Below are 23,213 nucleotides of genomic sequence, written 5' to 3' on the forward strand. Positions count from 1 at the left end.
CTTGTCCAGAGACAGGCTTCCCCCTGAGGACGGTGGGAGAGGGACACGGAGCCCTCTGCATACTCCTTACAGTGGGACTCACCTCAAAATACAGTGCAATTTTAAAACCAGTGTGTGGTATAGGGTAAGAGCCATGGGAACCGCTGATAAGTTTGTAAATGACTCTCCAGAAAAAAAACACCCACAGTGGTAAGCGAGAAGGTGCCATCAATGGAGGAAAAGGCCCTATTTACAACAGCAGCACAGAAATCAAGTACTTATCAATAAACATAATAAGCAACTGTTCAACTGTTTAAAAGCTACGTTTTAGGGGCACCTGGGTGGCTCAGTCGGTTAAGCGTCCAACTTCGGCTCAGGTCGTGATCTCGCGGTCTGTGAGTTCGAGCCCCGCAACGGGCTCTGTGCTGACAGCTCGGAGTCTGGAGCCTGCTTCGGACTCTGTGTCTCCCTCTCTCTCTGACCCCTCCCTACTCTCTCTCTCAAAAATAAACAAGCATTAAAAACAAAAAAAAATTTCTTTAAAAAAAAAAAAAAAAAGCAGGTGGCAGGGATGGGAAACCACAGCCCATCACAGAAATGGCTGATTCCGGGGCTGGAACAGGGAGGACGCAAGGTGAGCCTGGGGCCTCTCGTTATGCCAGGAAGTAGGAAACTGAGAGACATGATGGAGGACGTCACAAGGACACAGCCCGAAGGCACCGTGCACACTCTGGGACAGACACCGTGAGCACCAAATTAATCAGGAACGGCAGCTTTCAGCTTTTGGGGTTTTTTTAAAGGTGTCCGTGAGTCCATCGCCATAGGGAGCTGGAAACCCTCACGGCTACATGAGGGGCAGAGGTCTGTGCAGCTTAAAGGTCTCCCCACAGATTGCTTCTCAGCTGCAAGGAGGAAGACAGCAACTGTCCAGTGGGGACATCACACAAGACCTGACCAGGGATGCCGGGGTGGCTCAGTCGGTTGAGTACACAACTCTTGATCTCGGGGTCGTGGGTTCAAGCCCCACACTGGGGGTAGAGATTACTTAAAAAAAAATCTTTAGGGGCACCTGGGTGGCTCAGTCAGTTGGGTGTCAGGCTGCTGATTTCAGCTCAGGTCATGATCTGTTTATGAGATTGAGCCCCACGCTGGGTTCTGTGCTGACAGCTTGGAACCTGCTTAGGATTCTCTCTCTCTCTCTCTCTCTCTCTCTCTCTCTCTCTGCCCCTCCCTCACTCATGTACACACTCTTTCTCTCTCTCAAAATAAACATTTTTTGAAAATTAAAAAAAAAACAAAATCTTAGAGGCGCCTGGGTGGCTCAGCCAGTTGAGTGTCCAACTTTAGCTCGGGTCATGATCTCGCGGTTCACAAGTTCGAGCCCTGGGTCGGGCTCCATGCTGACAGCTCAGAGCCTGGAACCTGCTTCGGGTTGCATCTCCCTCTCTCTCTGCCCGCCCCCCCCCACTCGTTTTCTCTCTCTCTCTCTCTCTCTCTCTCTCTCTCTCTCTCTCTCAAAAAAATTAAAACATTAGAAAATAAAAAATGATAAAATCTTAAAAAAGAAACTAACTAGGCCAATGAGATGGGAGGGACCTCACGCATCTCTGCCGTGGGACCCTGAGGGACACACCGCACCCCTACCCCCTGCAGTGTTCCGGCAGGGATGCAGAAGCTGACTCCATCAGGAGGAAACACCACCAAATCTAACACAAGGAAGACTCACTTCAAAATGTTTCTTAAAGCAGGGAGACTGTCCTATAAAAATAAAATCATGAAATAAAGCAAGTGTGGCAAATGAGAACAGGTGAATCTGGGTTAAGAGTGGACTAATATTCCTGGTACTTCTGTAACTTGTCTGTAAGCTTAAAATCATGTCCAGATAAAATGGTTTTTTTTTCTTTTGTATTTGAACGCTTTATTGTTTGAGCATGAAGGCTTAGCCCGTGGATAGTTAAAAAAGAAAGAAGTTTGAGACAAATGCAAAGAAGTATTGCTCTACAGAGTAAATGAAACATGTATGAAATTTGCTTTCCTAAGCACCAGCGATGATAGAAACGTAAGTTACAAGAAAAATCTACAAAGAGTTTCGTAGAAGACCAACAGGTTTAGGGCACATTCCTGATCTGTTTAAGGGGCGACCAAAGGAGAGTATTTTCTCTAGCATGGAACTAAGTGGGCTGGCGTGGGTGGGTACAGAGGCTGCCACTGTCCACGCCCACCTTCTCCCGGTGTGCTGAAATGCACAGTCATTCTGGGATATCCAACGTTCTGTGTTCCAACAGTAGGGACCAAGGCACATATGGAGACTGTGATCTTCTTTAGCATCCAAAGAAAAAGTTTTTAAAGAAATTACATAAAGTCCTACTATGCCTTTTTTCCCCAAGAACAGTGTTAAGAATACGGAAAGGCAAGTGACAGACTGTGAGAACATATTCACAATCTGTGTATGTGACAGAAGACTTTTAGCAAAAATACATCAGACAGACTCCTATCTACCCAATAATAAAAAAGACACATAATCCTAAACAACGGAACAGTCACTTCACAAAGGACGATTAGAATGGCCAACCAACACAGGGACAGGACTCATCACTGGTGACCAAGGAAAGGCAAATTAATGCCCACTAGAAAGGCTGAAATTAAAAAGACGAAACCAGAAGCTGGTGAGGATGTGGAACAACTGTAATTCCCAAACAGCACTGGCACAACCACTTTGGAAAAACAGGCATTGCTTGGAAAGGTAACCTGTATCTACCTAGGACCCAGAACTCTGTTCCGTGGCATTCACCAAAAAGAAATGAAAACATACGTCCACAAAGACTTGCCCAAGAATGCTTAGAGCAGCTTTATTTATTAGCTGGAAAAGCCAACCAACAGTAAAATGAAAACATAAATCTGCAAACACCATTACCTGATAAAAGATTAACACCCAGAACACGGAGAGAACTCCTAAACCCTGCAACAATACAAGAGACCACCCGACTCAGAAATGGGCAACGGACTTGAACAGACATTCTCCAACGAAAATACAGGCCCACAAGCATGTGAGAAGATATCTGTTCAGCATCACTGACCATCAGGAAAATGCGAATCAAAACCACAGAGAGACACCACCTCATGAAAACTATGAGTGCTGGCGAGGGTGTGGTGAAACCAGAGCCCTCAAGCACTGTTGCACTGTCGGCGGGGAACGTAACGTGGTGCAACCGACGTGGAAAAGTGTAGGGGTTCCTCAAAAAATTAAAAGTAGAATTTCCACACACTTCAGTAATTCTGCTTCTGGGTATACACCCAAAGGAATTGAAAGGAGGGTAGGGTCTCGAAGAGACACGGGTATTCCCATGTTCGTATTAGCATTTTTCACAATGTCTAAAACGGAGTAGCCACCCAGGCCCATCAACAGATGGCTGGATCAGTAAAATGTGGGATAGCCGTCCTTCAGCCGTAAGAAGGAAGGAAATTCTCCAACACGCAGCAACATGGATGAGCCGTGAGGACATTATGCTGAGTGAAGGAGACCAGTCACAAAGTACAAATACTGAACGATTCCACATACGTGAGGTCCCCAGGGTTGTCAAAGTCATAAAGACAGAAAGCATATGGTGGTGCCCGGGGCTGGAGAACGGGGCCAAGGAGGAGATAGTACTTCCTGGGGCCGGGGTTTCAGCTTTACAAGAGGTGAAGGGTTCTGGGAATGGACGGGGGTGACCACTGCCCAAGAGTGTGAACATGCTTAATGCCACCAAACCACAGCGCTTAAAACCAGTGAAGATGGCCAAGTTTATGTTGTGTATTTTTACTACAAGAGAAAAAAGACATTAAAAAATAAAAGTCAGAATACCACTAAACTGTACACTTTAAAATTCTTTTAGGCCTTGTGAATTTCTCAATGAAATATTTTTTAAAAAGACAAACCAAACAAACAATTTTCAAAAGATAAGTGAGTGGATATCTTTCTTAAAGCCCCGAGGGGAACCCAACATTCAGGACAAAACAGAAGAGCCGGCAGCAGATCCCCTCTCATTCAGCGCTCCCCCCGCCCACCTCCCCCTCCGCCGCACACACAGGGCACACTCGGCGGGCGCCCCTCCCCCCCCCACACACACACACACAGTGGGCACTCTGGGCAGATGGAGGGCAGAGGCCCAGGTTGAGCAGGTGGAGGTGTGGCTACGCCATATGGAGGGCGCCATGGTGACGCTGGGACACCCGGCTCGCTGCAAGGGACGAGTTATCCTGAAACATTTCCAGGAAACCCTCAAGACGCCTCTATTTCCAAGTTCTACAAGTGCAAATTCACATCATTTCAGAATAAATCAAGGCATGATTCGCACACGCCCGATACAGATTGTCAAAACGTTCGGCTCTGAGGAATCCCAGGCACCTGGCGAGCACCCAGATCTTTGTTATAGGGACTTGTCCAGAGAATACCAGCAAACACGTAAATAACAGATCAGTTCACCTTCCCCTTCTAGACATCCGGGAGGTATTCTGCCATGTGACTCCAAAAAAAAAGGGCTGTTTTGATCCCTGGCAGCCCGTGGGGGCTGGCACTTCTGACATAAAAATGCAACAGAGGACCTTGGGCCTGATTGTTTTTACGGCTGCCTTCGTTCTGTGTCTGTCTCTCAGGCCCTGGGAAGTCTGCTTTCTCGGCAAACGCTGATGGAGCCCACACTCCCGCAGCTGCCAGCGTTCCAAAATGCGCCGCCCCGTGCGGGCACACTGTCCCCACGCACTCAAATTCCCGGGAAGGAAGCTGTCTGGTGGGAACAAGTACCCCTCCGGCTCTTCACCGCCAGCCCAAGACAAACCACCCAGGCTTCAGCTGTGCTGGCTAAACACAAGATGCGAAAGCCCCACAGCGGACCGCCACCAAGGGGCGTGTCTTCTCAAAACCGTTTCTCTAGTTTGTTTTTAGTGACCGAACAAAACACTCAGGACCAAAAACTTCTCTCAGACACAGGTGACTGGGTGTCAGCTGGACACACTCCAGCCCAGATGGTGTCTCCCCCTCCGGATAAACCAGGTAAAAGTGACCCGTCTCACAAAGGGCCTCAGGAGACTGAGGCCCGTAGCTCCCGGTCCAAAGCAGGAGGAGTAACGGAACACGGGGTTAAGGGACGCGGCCAGGCCATCCTGACAACAGGTCGCAGCACAAAAGGCAGCATCCGTGAGGGAGACGACCACGGCTGCCCCAGTCGTGCAGGAAGACCTGCTTCAGAAACCGTTTTCCAAAGAAAAGTACAGTTAGCTTTCTGGCTCTGCCAGTTCCGATTCAGGAAAGGAGGCGAAGAATGTGCACGCGGGCTGCCTGGGCATCGATCGGGTGATAGTGGAGAAACCTGCGTTAGGCGTTTAGGCGCGTCGACGGTTTTGCAGCGGTGTTTTTAAGCCCCACCGTTAGGAGACACGTACCGAACCGTTCAGAGAGGCAGCGATGGGCTGTCTGGAACCTACGCGTCTGACCGTGAGCAGGTAACTTCTGGGTCCACCACAGGCTTCTCCCTGCCATCGTATTTGAAATCTTCCACAACGAAAGGGTTAAAGGAAGAAAAGAAACGTACGTGCCACGACGTTCACAGTAATGAAAGCAGATCGTGACTGGATTTTGCTTGAAAATAAATCAAAACGGACTGTGGGAGTCGGTACAGACAGCAGAGGGCAGCGCACACAGGTGTTAACACCACTGGGCCACCGGGTTCATTTCACTGTTCGCCGTCTGCCTCAGTTCGTGTCTGAAGCATCCGCCATACGAAGCTGTAACTCAGGGAAGGAAGGGGAGACCTACAGGTGGAACGCAAGTGAAGAGTGTGCCCCACGACGGCCCAGAGAGGGTTCCAGGGCGAGCTGGCTGCGGCCTGTCCCCCCACCCCCCCGGGCCACACCCCACCACCTGCCACGGGTTAAGCATTTCCATGAAGAGTTAACAAAATAACAAAGTGTCACATGAGACACATCCCTTTCTGCTTAGGTGCTTTGTAATCGCAAGCAAATCAACACTGTATGCGACACTTATGTTACATCATTACGTGGTATGACCACAATCAACATTCTGGCGGGACACCATCTATGTAAATGGGACACGGAGGGCGCCACGTCTCCCACCGCCACCCACGTCCTCCCAAGGGCAGCTCGGGGGTTCCAGCCCCTGAAGGCCCTCCCTCCCCGCAGAACCCGCCCCCCACCCAGGCCCAGGATGCCCACCCCAGGCAGCCAGGCACGCTCACACACGGTTGCATCTTAGATACAGTTCCTGGTAATAAATAAAGAAAAGCAGACCTGGGAAGGACACAGTGTGACCGTGTGTCCAGCTATAATCAGAACACCTGCCTCCAGATTTGCTCACCTGATCAGGACTCTCAATTATGCTGATCTGAGGTGTGGATGGCAGAGAGGTCAGCTCACTGCTGCCAGAGAACATGAGAAAATACAACAGCCCCTCCGCTCAGCACCCCGCTCCCCTTCCTAAGGCGCACCCCGGGGCCGTGCTCAGTCCTGCTCCTCAGACCGGCCACCATGGAAGGTACCCGGTCATCCTTGTTTTGTTTTTGACCTACTTGTTAAATTGATAACTTGCTTTTTCAAACAGAAACCGGAATCTTAAGTGTGGCATGATTTGGGTTTTCCAAAGAATCGACCTCCGTGATGTAAATGATGTCTGTATGCTATACCGTGACCTCTGAATAAGGCAGGGGTGTGGGTACCGACCCCCACATGGTCAAAAACCTGCGTGGAACTTTTGACTCTCCAAAAACATAACTGCCAAAAGCCTACAGCTGACCAAAAGCCTTACCAATAACAGAAACAGTCGATTAACACATGTTTTGTATGTGTACGTATTATATGCTGTATTCTTACAGTAAAATCGGCTGGAGAAAAAAAAAATGTCATTAAGAAAATCGTAACAAAAAAAAGAAAATCATAAGAAAAAAATACACTTACAGTACTCGACTGTATTTACCAAAAAACACCTGTTAGAAGTGGATCCTGTGTTGCTCAAGGGTCAACCGTATTTCTTCCAACTGAACCCTACAAATCCTTGCTCTTAGTTATGAGATAAGCACATTACCAAGTCACTGTAAGACATTTATCACTTGTCCAGATTCAAGCTTTACTACACTTAATATCGTATGAAAAATACATTAAGATGAACTCAGTTTCCAAAATAAGTATCAATCTGGTAATTGTGAATTAACGCTGTGGTCATGCCCACCTGTTGCACTCTTTATTACCACCGGCTGGCAGAGCGTCCTATCACCACAGAGACGGGAAATGACAGTGACAAAGCGATCACTAGGGAGAAGTGTTTTCTAGGCTTACGATCGCGATCTACACCTGTCACCCACACTGCTAATATTACGCTGCTCTTAACAGAAACAACATTAGTGGCGACTTTGTTGACTCTCGGGGCACGGAGCCCAGGGCCGGGTTCTCACCTTGCCGTCTGCCCCTGAAGGGCTGTTGAACACGTACTCCAGCTGAAAGACGATGGCGAACGCAGGGTGACAGACCAGCTCACGGAGTCGGAGGCGGCTTCTCAAAACTAGAGCCTGGTTTCCAGAGCTGGGTCAAGAACAGGGCAGAGGCACGTCAGGCTGTGTCCCGCTGCCCTGCACCCACCTGGGCGCCGGGCGCTGCTGGTGCAGAGTCCCCCCCTCCCAGCAAGACCACTGGGCTCTTCTGTGTGTCCGGCCCCCAAGGCAGTTCCCAAATCAGAGCCTTTTCAGGTGCCTCAGTCAACACCTAAACAACAATTTCCAAACTGCCAGAGCGTATGTGAGGAGGACGGAACGGTACGGCCGGGTCTCCAGGGAGGCTCGTCCTCCAGGGCGCCCGCCTCTGCCCGGACTCTCACGCAGCACTCCTCGGAGAGGTCTCAGGTTCTGACCTGGGAGGCACAGGACTCAACAGGATGCAGACCGTCCTGCCTGCTGGTTCTCCATCATGGGAGAAACGGATCACAGGCACAGCTGGGGGAAAGCGTGCCAGGGTCTCCTCAGACCCTAAGCAGCCATAGCGCGAGGCATCTCTAATAGCACAAATCAGGATTTTCCCAAGCTTATAACACTGAGGTCTGCTCCTGATGGGTACAAGTCGCCAAGACAAAACAAAGTCAGCCAGGAAGAACCCCAGGTGGGCGGTGCACACTTCTCGTGCAAAAACAAATTGCATTTCTCTTTGATCCCGGGTTACATGCACACTCATACCTCCTACCTCCGCAGGACCAGACCTCACGTCCCTGGGGAGAATACCTGGCCTTTGAAGAAGAGCCAACTTTCCTGCTGAAACTGGCAGAGCGCGTCAAGGCCACGTCCATCTCGGGCACCAGCACCACGACCTGCGGCCTCTGCACGAAGCCCAGACCGTTGTGCACACCCACGCACAGGCGCCGCTCCAGGATCTCCAGCGCGCCGCCGTCCCGCGGAATGCCCTCCTAGGAAAGCACGCAGGAGACAGAGTAAGTCCCTCCGCGGGAGGGCGGAAGCTCCCGGGGGAGGGGCAAGCAGAGAGAAGAAACTTCAACAGAAGTTGCAGGAGTTTGCAGATCAGATGGTGCTGACTGAACAGGAGTCCAAGCAAATGACAGGCAAATAAGGCCATCGAAACTACTGGCCTTAGGCCATTTTCTAGGTAGTTTCAGCTTTTCTCACAAGGACAGCCTTCTGGGAGCAATGCACCCCGACACCACCTCCCCAAAGACGCCCGAATCGTTGAACTCTTGCTCAGGCTTCCACGGCCGAGCTCAATTCTCAAGGCGTACCAAACAAGCAAGCAGGGACCCAGGCCCCAGGGTGCAGGAGCCCACCGCCCCCCGAGGCACCTCCGCCCTCCCTGACACTCAGACACCGGAGACTTGGGCACAAGGGGCAGCAGGAACAGGGAGCATGTTTACGTGGGAAGTCATAAACCAATAAACACGGACTCTGCCCCAAAGTGATCGCGGATATTAAAGTGTTTCATCTTAACAAAAAATGTACAGGCACTTTAACAAATGAGCAAGGATAGTCCTCCAGGCTATTACTGTTTATTAAGTTGTGTGATCGTTGCAGAACGGTCCCTGAATTTTCAAGTTTTCTTCACTGCCCATTAATCAAGCTGAACAGACCTAACCTCAGCCTATGAGTAATGAAAATAAAGCGATGGAGGTAAGAGACCAGCTACCAGTTGGGTAGGAACAAAAATACAAAGCAGTAAACCACGTAAGAAAGTGATTTTTACGGGAACACATAGAATTCAACGCTGATGCTCCTAAAGCAGCTCTCCCCTCACGCAATCCACTCTGAGCAGCAAGAACACAGCGGGAACCACAGCAAGAGAACGTGCGCTGCTATGGTTCCACCCTGATATCTGCTTGCGTTTCCGTGTCGTACGACACATCACGGGGAGCTGCCTTTTCGAGAACGGGTAGCGAGCACAGAGTCCGTCTCACCCGTGCGTGCCGTACTGCCACGGAGCGCCGGGGGGGCACCCGCTGGTGGCATCACCCACCGTCACGGCACGTGAAGACTGAAGGTCCGTGACGGGACGGCACGGTGTGAGGCGCCTCGGCTGCAGCGGCGAACCAGCCAAGTCCCTGTCCTCCGGGTGCCAATACCCACCGAGGGGACGACGACAGAGGAGTGGACAGGTAAGGAGACCGGGTGCTCTCGGGGAGGGCCAGGCACCCGGAGAAATGAGCCAGGGGGCGGGAGGGGCCGCGGCCTCAGCAGCACGCTCAGGTGGCCGGTCAGGACAGCTGGGTTTGCACAGAGACCTGAAGCCTGAGAGGAGCCACGTGAGGGTCTGGACACAGAATGTCCAGGAACGTGAGCTACGTGTCCAAAGGTCACCGTAGGGACGAGCTATGGCCCGTGACTGCCCGGAGTTTATGGGAATGTGTCACACGGGCAGGCGGAACTGGACACTGTGAGAGGAAGCCCCGTTCACAGAACGCGGCTCCACTGGGATAAAATGACAGATTTCTAGTCGTCTCCTTGGAATGAGCCAAGAATCTCGAAAACGGCCTTTGTAAGTGCAGAATGTTTTACTGGTTTCCCTATGCTCATTTGGAGGTTTAATTTATTTTTAAATGAAGACTGTTTTAAGATATAACAAAACCAACGTTAGCAGCTTACGGTAACAACACCTTTGTCACACCGAAGTTAAGACGACAGGCTAGATGTCCCTCTTCGGCCACAAAGAGGGAGCACACGGGACCGTGTCATCAGGGGCTGAGCCGTCCACCCTGGTGGCATCAGAGGCCGGCAGCACCCCCATCTCTGCCCTGCCCTGCCCGCGTCTCTGCTGATCAGATGAAGTTCCCTGATGGAAGACAGTACCTCCCGGAAGCGATCACTGACGAGGAGTTCCAGAAGCTCTTCCTCAAATTTCTCCAGGGAAGGATAGAGCGTGAAGAACAAATCATCCAAGTCCCACGTGACAGACTTCTGAAGGCGAGGCTTTCGGAGGGCGTCCCCTGAAACAATGAGGGGGCTCGTGTAGAGTATCCGCGGGGAGGCCACGAGGGGGTCCAGGGCTCTCCCCCACCGAGGGCCAGGCCGTGGTGCCCGCCCTCCGGGCAGAGGAGAGACCACGGGCACGGCACTCAGACCGAATCAGAACCCACCTCCGTTCGCACGGAGACACCAAGCTGATTCAACAAACCCAGATTTCATTTACGGCCCGATTTCTCCCCCCACCCTCCTCCAGACACACGTTTTATAATTCAGCAATCCAAAGAACGCAGACTACAGAATGCAGGCTAACATCTGTTCCTTTCGGTTTGGTTTCCCTTTGTCACTGACTTCCTCTCCAGCGAGAACCCAGCCAACGATGCCGTTTCTTATTTTTGTACATTTACCTTGAACCATTTGGAAACATGCAGAAATACTCACGAGCACATTAAGGCAACAAGCAAAAACACTGTCTGGGCTGGCACCGCCAGGCAAGAGCCCCCGTCCCAGACTAGATGCTCCATGAGGACAGAAGGGGACGGTGGATCCTGGCATCCAGCTCGGTGCCCGGCTCAGAACAGGTGCATAAACCCTCGGCCTCGAGGGGCGCAGTCAGATCTGTGCAGAGCCCTCCCCTCTGGGCTGTGGCACAAAGACCAGGGCAGCAGGACAAAGGCCAAGCCCACTGCTTCCCCAGGAGCCCACAGCCCAGGCTCTGGCACCATGGCCCCAATCCCTGCATTCGATCTTCCTGCCCTGCCGCCCTCTTTGTCTCTTCCCGAGCTTCTACAAGCAAGAATTAAGGTGCAAAGTCAGACTTTCAGAGCCAATTCCGAAGTCAGAGAACGAAAACAATCGATGTGAGACTGGCGGAGGAGAGCACAGTGAGATCCCCCCGACGTCCTGCGGAAGGTCAATCAGCACAGCCAGAGGGACCCCGTCGTTGCCCCCGCGTGTGCCAAGACCCTTAAAAATATCCACAGCCACCTTCTGCCTCGGTGATTCCACTTTCTCATCCTATTCAGCAAAATTAATCAAACGTAGAAGCAAAGCTTTATGTGCGAGAATACTCATGAAACCTGATTTATAACAGAAAAAAAATAAGAAACTACCTAGCACTCACTAGTGGGGGGTGTTGAGTAAACTACTGTGTGTCCATTTAAAATGAGAATGAACTCATATCACCAAGGATTACTTAATGACTGAAAAGCAATCATAGCATCGTAGGTGAAAATAATACACATAAAATTGTGCATTAGACCCTTTAGTGCCAGTTTCACTTAAAAATCTATGCACGTACAAGGACACATAGATACCTGGGGGCAGTAATCGCAGATTATTCCATTTCCTTCTTTACGGTTTTTCTACGCCTTCCCCGTCACAAACACACATCAGATTTGATGCTTCTGAGAAATTTTCTGCTTTCCTTTGTAACTTAAAAAGGAGCATCTGAAGCTGGTTGGTTGATGAGTCAGAACCCATTAAAAGTGCAGGTATAATTACTCACAATGGCCAGAAGGTAAAAATAACCCAGTGTCCAACAGCAGATGAACGGATAAGAAAAACGTGGTCAACCCACACGTGGAATATTCCCCAGCCTTCAAAGGGAAGGAAATTCTGACATGCGGATGATCCTTGAAGATGTTATGCTAAATGAAGTAAGACAGTCACAAAAAGGGCGAATCCTGGGTGATTCCACTCACGCGAAGTACCAGAAACAGTCAAAGTCAGAGACAGAACGCAGAAGGGTGGGCGCCAGGGGCTAGGGGGCGGGGGTGGAGAGTGTAGACAAGGAAGTTCTGGCCGTGGATGGTGGGGGTGGGTACACGGCAACATGAATGTACTTAATGCCACAAAAGTGCACGTTTTAAGCTGCTCACGTGGCAAATCTCATGCCATATCGACTTTCCCCACAATTTTTCTTTAGAGTCCAACCTTTCTCGAAATGGTCCAGCAAGTGTCTGAGGCAGATCCTGAATGGACACCTTCCGTCAGAGGAGGAGGAACCGCATGTTTGCACAGCCTGGCCCCGAGGAGCAGAAACCACAGCCCCAGGGCCGCCCCCCACACAGGCCGACGGGCCACACGGGATTGCTCACGCAGGATTTCAGAGAAGACGAGGCAGGGAGGCCACGGCCCTCCGGAGGCAGAGAAAGGAGGAGCAGGGACCGATCCCCGGCCAGTCGGACCCGGGCAGGTGGCGCCCAGGTGAACGAGCAGAGCGCCAGCGGCGACGCAGACCGGGAAGCGAGCGCGCAGACGCAGCAGGAAGTTGAGGAAAAGGAGGACAACGTAAAAGCGAGTCTGTTATCTCGTTCTTTTTATAGGCTCCACGCTTCCCGTCAAGTAGAGAGCAAGGGCACGTTAGTCACTCGCCCACACGGTGGGCAAACAGGCTCAGTCCTCTAGCGGCCCTGGTGGCACCCTCAGCACACGGCCGGTGCCCTCTCCCACAGTCACCAGAAGGAACACGTTGCCCGCACACACATGCTGCCTCGGAGCACAAGCAACTCCTTTGCGGGTCACCGAACAATCCCTCCGCTCTTGACTGTGGCTGAACTGTCGGCCAACACAGCTGGCCAGAGACAGGGGCCAGTCTTGAGGGCTCCAAGGGGGCACAGTGGCCCTCAAGCTCCCGGTGAGACCCCCCCACTACTGGCCTTAATGCAGTGGGACCACTTCACCCTGCCCCCGACCTGGGCTCTGGTCACTGGCCCGAGGCACCCTGGGGTGGGGGGACAACCAGCTGTGCCCAGCGCCCTCCCACCTGATTATCCTGTGCCAGCAATGAAGAAGGGCGCCGTCACCCTGCACGACACGGCCCGCGGGCAAGGAGGAAGGGAGCAGCCACACCGCATGACACAGCCTGCCGGTCACCTTCTAGGTGCGGAGAATAACATGCCCTCAGTGCCCGCCTCTCCCAAGTGCTAAGCCTTGTTTCTGCAGAAACACAAAGGGGAAGCCCCGGGGCCCACCCACCATGACCCGCTTCTCCCCGAGCTACTGCTGGGCAGCCCCCAGGCCACAGGTCCTTCCGGGGTTCCAAAAGCACCACTGACCGTGGAAAGACAGCCCTGTCTGCAGGCTGCAACCAAACAAAAACCTTGGCCCAAGACCAGGGGCATCACAGCCAGGACAGAGCCACGCGTGCAGTGGTCGCTCAGAGCACGACAGCCAAGCGGCTCGACAGGAAGGCAGAAGTACAGGAGGCACCGGGGAGCAGGAGACAGAAGAACAGGGTGGAGAGGCGCACCGGCAGCGACACAACAGCTCCAGGGCCCAACGTAACACCGCGATGGCGACAACAGACCAAGGACAGGCCGGCCACCAGCAGGCCACCACAGGCCACAGCAGGCTCGGAGCCACATCTGAGACGCAGCAGACGGGGACGGGCTGGGCCCTGCGAAGCACAGGGGACGGTCACCAAACCAGGGCCCGTCAGCAGGAAGAGAACAGGCTGGCGGGGGGGTCTCCATTTCCCTGGGCCGACGCCACCGCCCGCCGGGGAGGGTCCGTGCATCTTCCCGGCAGTCAGAATGAACTGTGCGCCTCCTGGAACCAGGGAGGGTAGCGGGGAGGTGACGTGCGCTCCGGGGCCGGGGCCCGGGTGTGAACCCCAATTCTAATCCTCAGCCTCCTCAGCTGCGAAAGCAAGGTGACAGCGCCCACCGCGGGACGGCGCTGTGGGGACCGAGCGAATACGTCAACGCTGTGCCCTGGAGAGGAGCCACGAGCTCGGAGTCACGGGCTCCTGGGAAAGGGCGCACACATATGTGTACGTACCTCCCAGACTGTCATCTTAAAGCCTCAGCACGGCTCATCCCGGGAAGAGTCTCTTCTCTCTATCTTACAAAGGCAAACGGGGCTTGGACAGCTAAGTGACTGGCCCGAGGCCACCCCACTCACAGGAACGTGCATGAGGGAGACTCAAATACTCAAGCTGCTGAGCACACGTCCACGAAGGGCCAGGCAAGTACCGTGAGGACTTCAGGGAACGAGTGGATTCGCAAATGCAGAATCCGTGAGTAACCAGGGCGGGGAATGCTGGGAGCAGTGGACTCAGGCAGAACTTGGGGCGCTGGCTGAAGCCAGCCCTTGCAGAGACGGGCCGGCAGCACAGACGGACGGACAGACTCACGCTGTGTGCTGCCGCCACGGCCCATCCCGCGGCGAACCCGCACCCCCTCGCTAATCGCCCACGTAGGTAAACTGAAATAAACTAAATCGGTGGGGGGCGCGGGCCATTTCCCAGACAGATCTCCCCTGGGATGAGTCCTTCTGGTACCACAGCTCAAGGGGTGACAGCGCGGCAGCGGGGGCGAGCCCCGGGTGTTAGGAAGGGGGCAGGGCCCAGCGCTTCTGGAAAAGGGCCCGGTCCGGCAGGAAGCAGGCTCTGCACAGCCTCCCCATGACAAGAGCCATCAGCGACAACAAGAAGAGCCATGACCCGGGGTGCCTGGGTGGCTCAGTCGGTTGAGTGTCCAACTTCGACTCAGGTCACGATCTCACAGTTCATGAGTTCAAGCCCCATGTCAGGCTCTGTGCTGACAGCTCAGAGCCTGGAGCCTGCTTCAGATTCTGTGCCTCCCTCACACTGCCCCTCCCCCGCTCATGCTCACTCGCTCTCTCTCTCTCAAAAATATATAAACATTAAAAATAAATTAAAAAAAATAATAATAAGAGCCATGACCCTGGTCTCACAGTGAGGAAGAGCGTCCCAGGCACAGAAGGGGGGGAGGAGGGAGGAAGGACACCTCTTCCATCAGGACACCAGGCTGAAGAGCCGTATCTGCACTGGCCACATAGAACCTTCTAGAGCCTGAAGGACCCGGGAGGCAGGGCTGGCTGGCATCCGGCAAGCTGTCCCCGGGCCATGTCTTGTGAAAGGCACAGGCTCCAGAGAAGGGCTCTCAGCAAAGCAGGCCTCCCCGGATGCTGTACCGCAGAAGGCAGCCCCAGGGCGGCCACAGCAGAGGACAGTGTCCCATGGAGAAAGGACAAGAAGTCCTGGGCTGAGCCCTTTCCAAGTCCTTGGCACTGGGCTCCACCAGCCCGGTCATCTGCTCCCAAATGCATCTCCGGGACAGGTCCCAAGAATGTCCCCCATTTTATGGAGAAAACGCAGCAGCAGAGACTGGGAGAGGTTAGGAAACTCAGGGCTCACCCCGCGGCCAGGAGTGGAGCCACGCTCACCAAGGTCTGTCGGCCCCACTGGACGGCTCCAACACCACCGTCTGTATGTACTTGCTCAGTGCACCACCCACCTCAGCGGCCAGGATGGATGGAGCCTCGGCAGAGCCGACCTCCCCAGGGGGCAGCTCTTGGCCCTCATGCTCTGTAACTGGGCCTCGCTTTCATGTGTCTGTTGCCAAGCCTTTGGGTACAAATCTATTTCCCCAAAATAGCACTGCTCCTATGGGAAACAGACCCATTTCCCTCAGGGATTCCCACACACGCACTGCCGAGAAAATGGAGGTTACAGGTGCTGAACGAGCAAGAATTCCCTCCTAGTGACATCCTTCGGGGAGGTACTCGGAAACACCCCCAGGTGCCCAAGGAGCTCCCCACGAGGTCCCAACAGGGTCCACAACCTCCCGGGGACACAGCTCTCCTGGAAGGATACTGGATCCATCAGAACGCACCCTACCACACGAACAGCGCTGCAAGAGAGGCAACGGGAAGAAAGGAGGCTGGGACGTGGCGCTTCCACAACACCTGCTGCCTCCGATGGCCGTGGTGAGGCGTGGGGTCTGCCCCTGCTGAAATCCACCCAAGACACGAGCCCTCCACCAAGAGGCGCGCGCCGTGCCCTCACCCCTGCTCAGGGCCTGCGCACGCAGATACACCCAGTGAGCTTTCCTGAATCCCAGACAAACCAGAGCATCGGTGGCCAGAGAAGGTATAAAGGTGCACACCATGCTGGGGGCGGTGGTTTTCTCTGGGGCGGTTCCCTGGGGACTGAGGCCGGAAGGAAGACTACCTTTGTCGTGTTAAAACTGGAGCTCACACAGGGCAGGAGCCCGCTCTGGGGGCACCGCCCTGCCCACCCGCGCCCCGCGCTCACATGGGGCAATCCAGAAGCCGAATCCCCTCCTCACAAGGATATGAGTGGTCTGGGAGCCTGGGAGAAGAACCCCGCAGCCGCTGAGGTGCCTGGATGCCGTCTGCTGAAATGCACCGTCAGCAGGTCAGGGGGCGGGGAAGCAGCATCTTTAAGGAGCACCTCAGGGCATTCCTGAGTGGGGACACCAACCAGAGCGGGCCACCATGTGGTAGCCGAGGGAGGGTCCACGGGGAAAGGCCACTTGCGGGGCGTGTCTACAGGAGCGGACATGCAGGAGGGCGGGGCAGGGCCTTCCCAGTACAGAGCGGCCACTGAGTGAAACCAAAGGGAGGGACGAAGGAGGAAGGCAGTGAGGAAGGAAAGGTGGGAGGCAGATCACCAAGGGGGGTGTTCAAAGCGGATGAAGGGGTCAGAGAGCCACTGGCCTGCGGGTCAGGGAGGACGAAGGCTCACTGTGAGGACGGCCGTGGGGGACGCGCACGCAGCAGGGACACCTCAGCGGCAGTCTTCCTCGGCCTCTCTGCCGCACACACATTCCCGGGACTCACAGCATCCAGACCACCTCTGTGACCTCCACACAGGTCTCCCCGGAGGCCCCGCCCCCCCGACCCCCCCCCAACCCCCGCCCAGATGCCGCCGAGTCACAGCTCACTCCCACTGAGGCCCTGGCAGAGGTCCATGGCCAAGTGCTCTGCCATTGCAGTGGTGGCAGCTGGCTGGGTGTGGGGGGAGCGGGAGGCCCCCTGCTTTCCTCCAGCTAGAAGCACCATGGGATGTGGGCCCAGGACCCCCACACCTCCCTGAGCACCTGGTGAGGAAGCCTCGCTCGGGACTCCGTTCCGCCCTGGCGTGGGCCCGTGGCCTTCGGGCCCAGTTCTAGAAAACGGGCTTCCCGCTTACACTGATGACCAGCTTCCACTGCACTCAGCCACTTTATGCAAAGCTCTGCGTCTGCTCCAGGGCCGGATGAGCTACCCGAGCCCTCTCCCAAACCCATCTCCCGAGACCACCTCCCACGCCGCCAGAGGCAGCCGCACGGCACCGGGCCCGTGACCGGCTCACAGCTCTGCGGCCACGAGAGCAGGCCAAGGAGCCCCAGGGCAGAGACTCGCTCGAAGCCAGGGCGTGGGGGCTCTCCTTGCAAGCGGCAGCTTTCAGGGGCACGTGAACAGTCACCCTGGTGCTGATGCGGCTGTCCAGGCCCGTCACACAGAAACAAGGGAAAGGTCAGAACCAAGCAAAGAACAGAAGACAGAGCGAGGGAGGCTGCATGGATTTCCTAGTTGCAGAGAAGAGACGATAGACCGACAGCACCTGCTAATCTGCACAGATTCTGAAAGCGTCCCTCGAAGGGAAGGCCTGCCTTTCTTCTGGGGAGTGACAAGGAGCCACCAGAACAACCACAATTAAGACCTGTCTTTTCCAGTCCCTCCCAGGCTGAAAACCACTCTTCAAAAGTCAGTCCTCACACAAAGCGGGGAGTCAAACTAGGGAAATGGGGAGAAGGTCGCTGACTGTGTCGCCATATCCTGGTCGTGACCTCATGTGACAATTTGGGGCAAACTGGGCAAAGGACACACAGACTCTCCTTGCATTATTTGTTAAAACCACATGTGAGTCTGGAATGACCTCAATAAAAATTTCCGTTAAACACGGCTCAATCCTCCTGTACTGTGGCATTTCCCAAGCAAACAAACATCCATGTCCCCACATGACAGCAAAATAAAGTCAGACCCTCTGCAAACTGCATGTGAATTCCACCACGGAAGCCGGTCCCAGTCCCTGCCTTGGCCCTTTCAGGGAGATAAAATGTCACCCAGCAAAGAAACCCTTTTCCAAGACTGAGTCACAAAAGCCCAGAAGACCCTGGGCAGGATTTATAACACAGACCGTAACCGCTGTCAGGACGCAAGCTGAGGGCCGCAAGGCCGTGAGCTAGATTTTCAACCCGGCATCCTGCACGTGAGGAGAAGGCTGAGCACAACGGGTTTCCTTTCTCAGAGTCTCAGGTGGTCACCGGGGGCCTTGGTGAGAAGCCGCTTTCTGGTCCTTTCTCCCCGAGAAGGGGGAATGTGCCTGCCTGCCTGCCTGCCCACCCAAGCATATTCAGGCTCCACTCCACAGTCCCTGGTCATTGGTTTTTATTTTTTATTTATTTTTTTTTAATTTTTTTAATGTTTATTTATTTTTGACAGAGATAGAGAGAGACAGAGCATGAGCAGGGGAGGGGCAGAGACAGAGAGAGACAGAATCCGAAGCAGGCTCCAGGCTCCGAGCTGTCAGCACAGAGCCCGACGCGGGGCTCGAACTCACAGACCGGGAGATCATGACCTGAGCCGAAGTTGGGACGCTCCACCGACTGAGCCACCCAGGCACCCCATCCTGGTCATTGGTTTTTAAATATGACACAGAGGCGCCCGGGGGGCTCAGTTGGGTAAGCATCGGACTCTCGATCTCGGGTCAGGTCATGGCCTCAGGGTCATGAGATCGAGCCCTGTGGCTCGAGATTGGGCTCTGCGCTGACAACGTGGAGACTGCTTAGGACTCTCTCTCTCCCTCTCTCTGTCCCTCCCTCACTCGCTTGTGTACAAGCGCTCTCTCTCTCTCTCAAATAAACTTTTAAGAAAACAACAACCTAAACTGTCATCAGTTTTGCAATTTCACAGGCACCGCCTGCATCCGGTAAGTGCCCCAGTGACCAGCTGGCTGCCCACACAAAGGGGGCAAATGGGAAGCCACTGGGGTTCAGATCCCTTCAGAAGACATGACCTGGGAGGACTCTATAGTGGCCCCCCGACCCCTCGGACTGCCACGAGATACTGAGAACAGACCCAGGACCGTCGGAGCTGCCCTCTTGCCCCAGCCGTAGTGACACAGACACAGGCCCCCGACGAGCTGTAGGTATTGCCAGGCTTTCCCTGCAGCTCTGCTGACACCCGCTGGCGAGTCACAAAGTGATGGGGCCGCCTCAGGCCCCAACGAAAGGCTGCTTTCCCAGAACCCCAGGTCGGGTAAGACTTACATAAGGGACTCTACGGCAGGTGTGCACCTAGGTTCCTGACATCAGCACACAGCACAGCGGCACTTACAGGGCCCTCTGTGACCGATGGGGCCAAGGTCTCCGAGCCGGACGCGGGTTGTCACATTGCTTTCAATCTCGACAGCAGAGACCCTGTGGCATTTTCTCTGTCTCCCTGTCTGTCCCCTCCTCCCTCTCGAGGGACACAAGAGGATTACAGAGGGCGGTAAGACTTCCCATATGGGGCTGGGGGGTGGGGGGTGGGGGGTTGAAGCTCAGTGAGCCACGGCAGACCCAAAGCCGGGACCAGTCCTAGGACTTGCTTCTGTTCATAGTTAATTTATCATTTTTCACGCATCGTTATCTCTTCTTAGGAAAAACAGTGACCTCGTGATGAGATGACCCCCACGGACCCATCCAAGAAACTCATGAACTCAGATAACAACGTCTGCATCCCAGCACGGACCAGAACACCAAGCCACGTGCAGGGACACCGTTACTGGAAACATTCTCATACTGGAGCTGAACTACACCTTTTCTTTGGGTTCTTGAGAGTCACTGTTCTAAGTCAAAACTCGGCACATCCCAACTCACACTCATGCCCCATCCTGCTCTCCCTGGGCCAGAACAAGGAGCCAGACCACCCAGGACAAGAGGTTCCGCCGTGCGGGCGGGAAAGAACTGGGGTGGTCCCTTCTCCTGGATTCCTCACGCAACCAGACTAAAAGCCCCTGGAAGTACCCAGAAGGAGCATGAGGCCCAGGTCAAGGCCCATCAGCGGGACCCCAGAGCAGAGCACATCTCTGCAGTGATCTCCGAGGCATGAAGGGGTTGTCCCAAATCCACCGCTGGAGAACCTACTTCTAAATCACGCCAAGACGGAGTCCTGAGGCTTCCACGTGGATTTCAGTGTTCAAAGATTACCAACCCACTGCACACCACGTTCATAACAGCATTAGGCACAACAGCCAAAAGGCGGAACGACCCGGGTGTCCGTCCAAAGGTAAATGGACGAACACAACGTGGTCCATCCGTGCAATGGAATATTATTCAGCCTTAAAAAGGGAAGGAAATCCCAAAGTGTGATTCAACACGATGACCCTTGAGGACACGATGCCAAGCGAAATAAGCTGGTCACAGAAGTGGAATCCTGATGATTCCACTTCTAGGAAGACCTTAGAGGAGTCAAATTCAGGGACAGAAAGAACGGTGGTGGCCAGGGGCTGGGGGAGGGGATATGGGGAGTGTGTATTTAGTGGGGACAGGGCTTCAGGTTGGGCCGATGAGAAGGTTCTGGATGTGGATGGTGGTGGTGGCGGCTGCACAACCACGAGAATGCGCTTAACGCTACCGAACTGCACACTTGAAGAGGGTCAGAATAGTAAATTCTGTGTCGTGTCTATTTCACCACAATTTAAAAGTAATTAATAATTGAGCCACGGACAGGGGCGTCCAGGAAGGCCGAGAGATCTAGCAAGTGGTTTTCCTGACCTTGGTCATAAAGATGTGAACTATCTGTCTTATGAAAGCATTTCCCCAGGAAAGAAAACAGAAGTGATTTGAGGGACACGAGACACTGCTCAGAAGGGATGACAGGCAGACAGGGCATTGCCCCTCCCTCCTTCTCCCTCTCATCCCCTCCTTCCCCTCCCCTCTCTCCCTCCCGCCCCCGTCCTTCCCCCTCGCCCCACATCACCACCTCCCCCTCCCCCCCTCCCCCCTTCCCTCTCCCACCACCACCTCTACCAGGCCTCTTGCTGAGGGTGCCTAGCCACACCCAGACCCCTCTGTAGAGCCCAATTCCTAGGAGGTCTAGCCATCAGCCGTCAATCATACAGACACACCAAATGGAGAGAGACGAGCAGCCCTTACCCTTTTCTCCGTGAGCGGGAAGGAGGCCAGGAATGTGCTGCAGACCAGACACCAGAAGGTTCTCGGGAAGAAGATGGAACACGGGCTCCAGGAGCAGGTGTGGCCTCAGCATGTACTGCAGGCTGCAGCTCTCCATGAGGGTCATATGCTTGTTTTCTGGGGGAGAAAACACCCATGTGACAGCTGTGACCAAAGGCCCTTTGGGTCAAACCAGTCGATAAACTGAGCATCTAAGAAAGAAACACCGCAAGCAGGAAACGCATTTTTCCACGAAGGCAGGGGAAATGCTCTGTTCAGCCTAAAAAGCAAAAAGAATTGATCCTTAAGAACTCTCTGGTGAAACTACAAACACACATACCTGCTTTTTATTTTTTTTTTTAAATGTTTGTTTATTTCTGAGAAAGACCATGCATGCCACAAGCAGGCAGAAAAGGGGGTCAGAGGATCAGAAGCGGGCTCTGTGCTGACAGCAGAGAGCCCCATGTGGGGCTCGAACTTACGAACCTTGAGATCATGACCTGAGCAGAAGTTGGACGCTTAACCGACTGGGCCACTCAGGCGCCCTCCCAGATACTCGTTTTTAATGCAACACAACAAATTCCCTCCTGCTCACCCCTCCCCCCCCACCCCGAGTCATGAAGTCCAGAAACCACCCAGTCCCCATTATCACCAGGGGTCTAGAAGGCAGCCTGGGCCCCAGCCTGCCTCCCTTCCCACTCAGCACCTGCATCATCGAGCCCACGGAGCAGCAGGACTGGGACCTGGGAGCAGCAGCCTCTGAGATAGAGCCCAGCCCTCAAGGACAGACCAAGACACAAACACCGCGATACCCACAGCACAAGGGAGAACGGGACTGAACCCCAGGTAGGTGTGGACAGCAGATAGCGGACCAGGGAAAGTGAAGAGGGAGAGCATCCTGGAGGAAGAGACGGCTAAAGAAGGGTTCGGAGGGGCGCCTGGGTGGCTCAGTCAGTTAAGCGTCCGACTTCAGCTCAGGTCACGATCTCACAGTCCGTGAGTTCGAGCCCCGCGTCGGGTTCTGGGCTGATGGCTCAGAGCCTGGAGCCTGCTTCCGATTCTGTGTGTGTCTCTCTCTCTGCCCCTCCCCCGTTCATGCTCTGTCTCTCTCTGTCTCAAAAATAAATAAACGTTAAAAAAAAAAAAAAATTTAAAAAAAAAAGGGTTCAGACACAGAGCTCGGGAAGATGGAGGGAACAGCGTCAACAGAAACTGAGGTTCAAGGAAGTGCGGTGCCCAGAACCACAGGGCCCTGGAGTTGAGACGGACCAGAGACAGGCCCTCTACACAGCCCCCCAAAAAAGTCTTGCTGGGACTTGATTTCTTCCACTGACAGGAGCCTAAGCACCTACTACAACGTGCTACACGATTTCATAAGAAATGAGCTAAATATGACCTACTGCATTCGTTAGAAAACGAAATGAACAAAAACTATATATTTAATACCTAACCACCACAGACACAGGGTCTGCTGCCTACTTTAAGATTTAGATGCCCTGAAAGGCACTCTCTGTATGGCTGGTTGGAAAGACACTGGCCGGGCCTCCATGCAGGGAAATCAGGAGAAATGTTACAAACTAGTCCTCAGACCCAGCACCCCGGCTTCCGGGAGTTCAACCCCCAGCTGTGCGGGCACGCGTGCAAAACGGCAGCTGTCCACACCAGCAATGTTCCCAAACTCTGTCCCCTGGGTCCCCCAAGGTTGGCTCGCAGGACCACTCAGTAAAGCACGGAACGTGACCTCAACGACAGCACACGGCCGTAGGAAGAATGGGGGGCACTCCAGGGACCAACAGGAGGACTTCACTAAGGTAAACTGTCA

At 54.0% G+C, this 23,213-nt stretch overlaps 1 protein-coding gene across 10 annotated transcripts in view; it reads right to left on the reverse strand.

Annotated features, from left to right (window-relative positions):
• Nucleotides 1-23,213, reverse strand: part of NPHP4 (nephrocystin 4) — a 111,088-nt gene that overhangs the window by 59,890 nt on the left and 27,985 nt on the right. For all 10 annotated transcript variants that reach the window (XM_042995967.1, XM_042995966.1, XM_042995970.1 and 7 more), the window contains 4 exons: nt 21,374-21,529; nt 10,305-10,441; nt 8,238-8,419; nt 7,422-7,548 (listed from right to left, as the gene is read on the reverse strand). In XM_042995967.1, the coding sequence (XP_042851901.1) occupies nt 7,422-7,548; nt 8,238-8,419; nt 10,305-10,441; nt 21,374-21,529 (602 nt within the window). The remainder of the gene's footprint in view (nt 1-7,421; nt 7,549-8,237; nt 8,420-10,304; nt 10,442-21,373; nt 21,530-23,213) is intronic.

Source organism: Panthera tigris, chromosome C1 (assembly GCF_018350195.1).
Source record: "Panthera tigris isolate Pti1 chromosome C1, P.tigris_Pti1_mat1.1, whole genome shotgun sequence".
Lineage (NCBI taxonomy): Eukaryota > Metazoa > Chordata > Mammalia > Carnivora > Felidae > Panthera > Panthera tigris.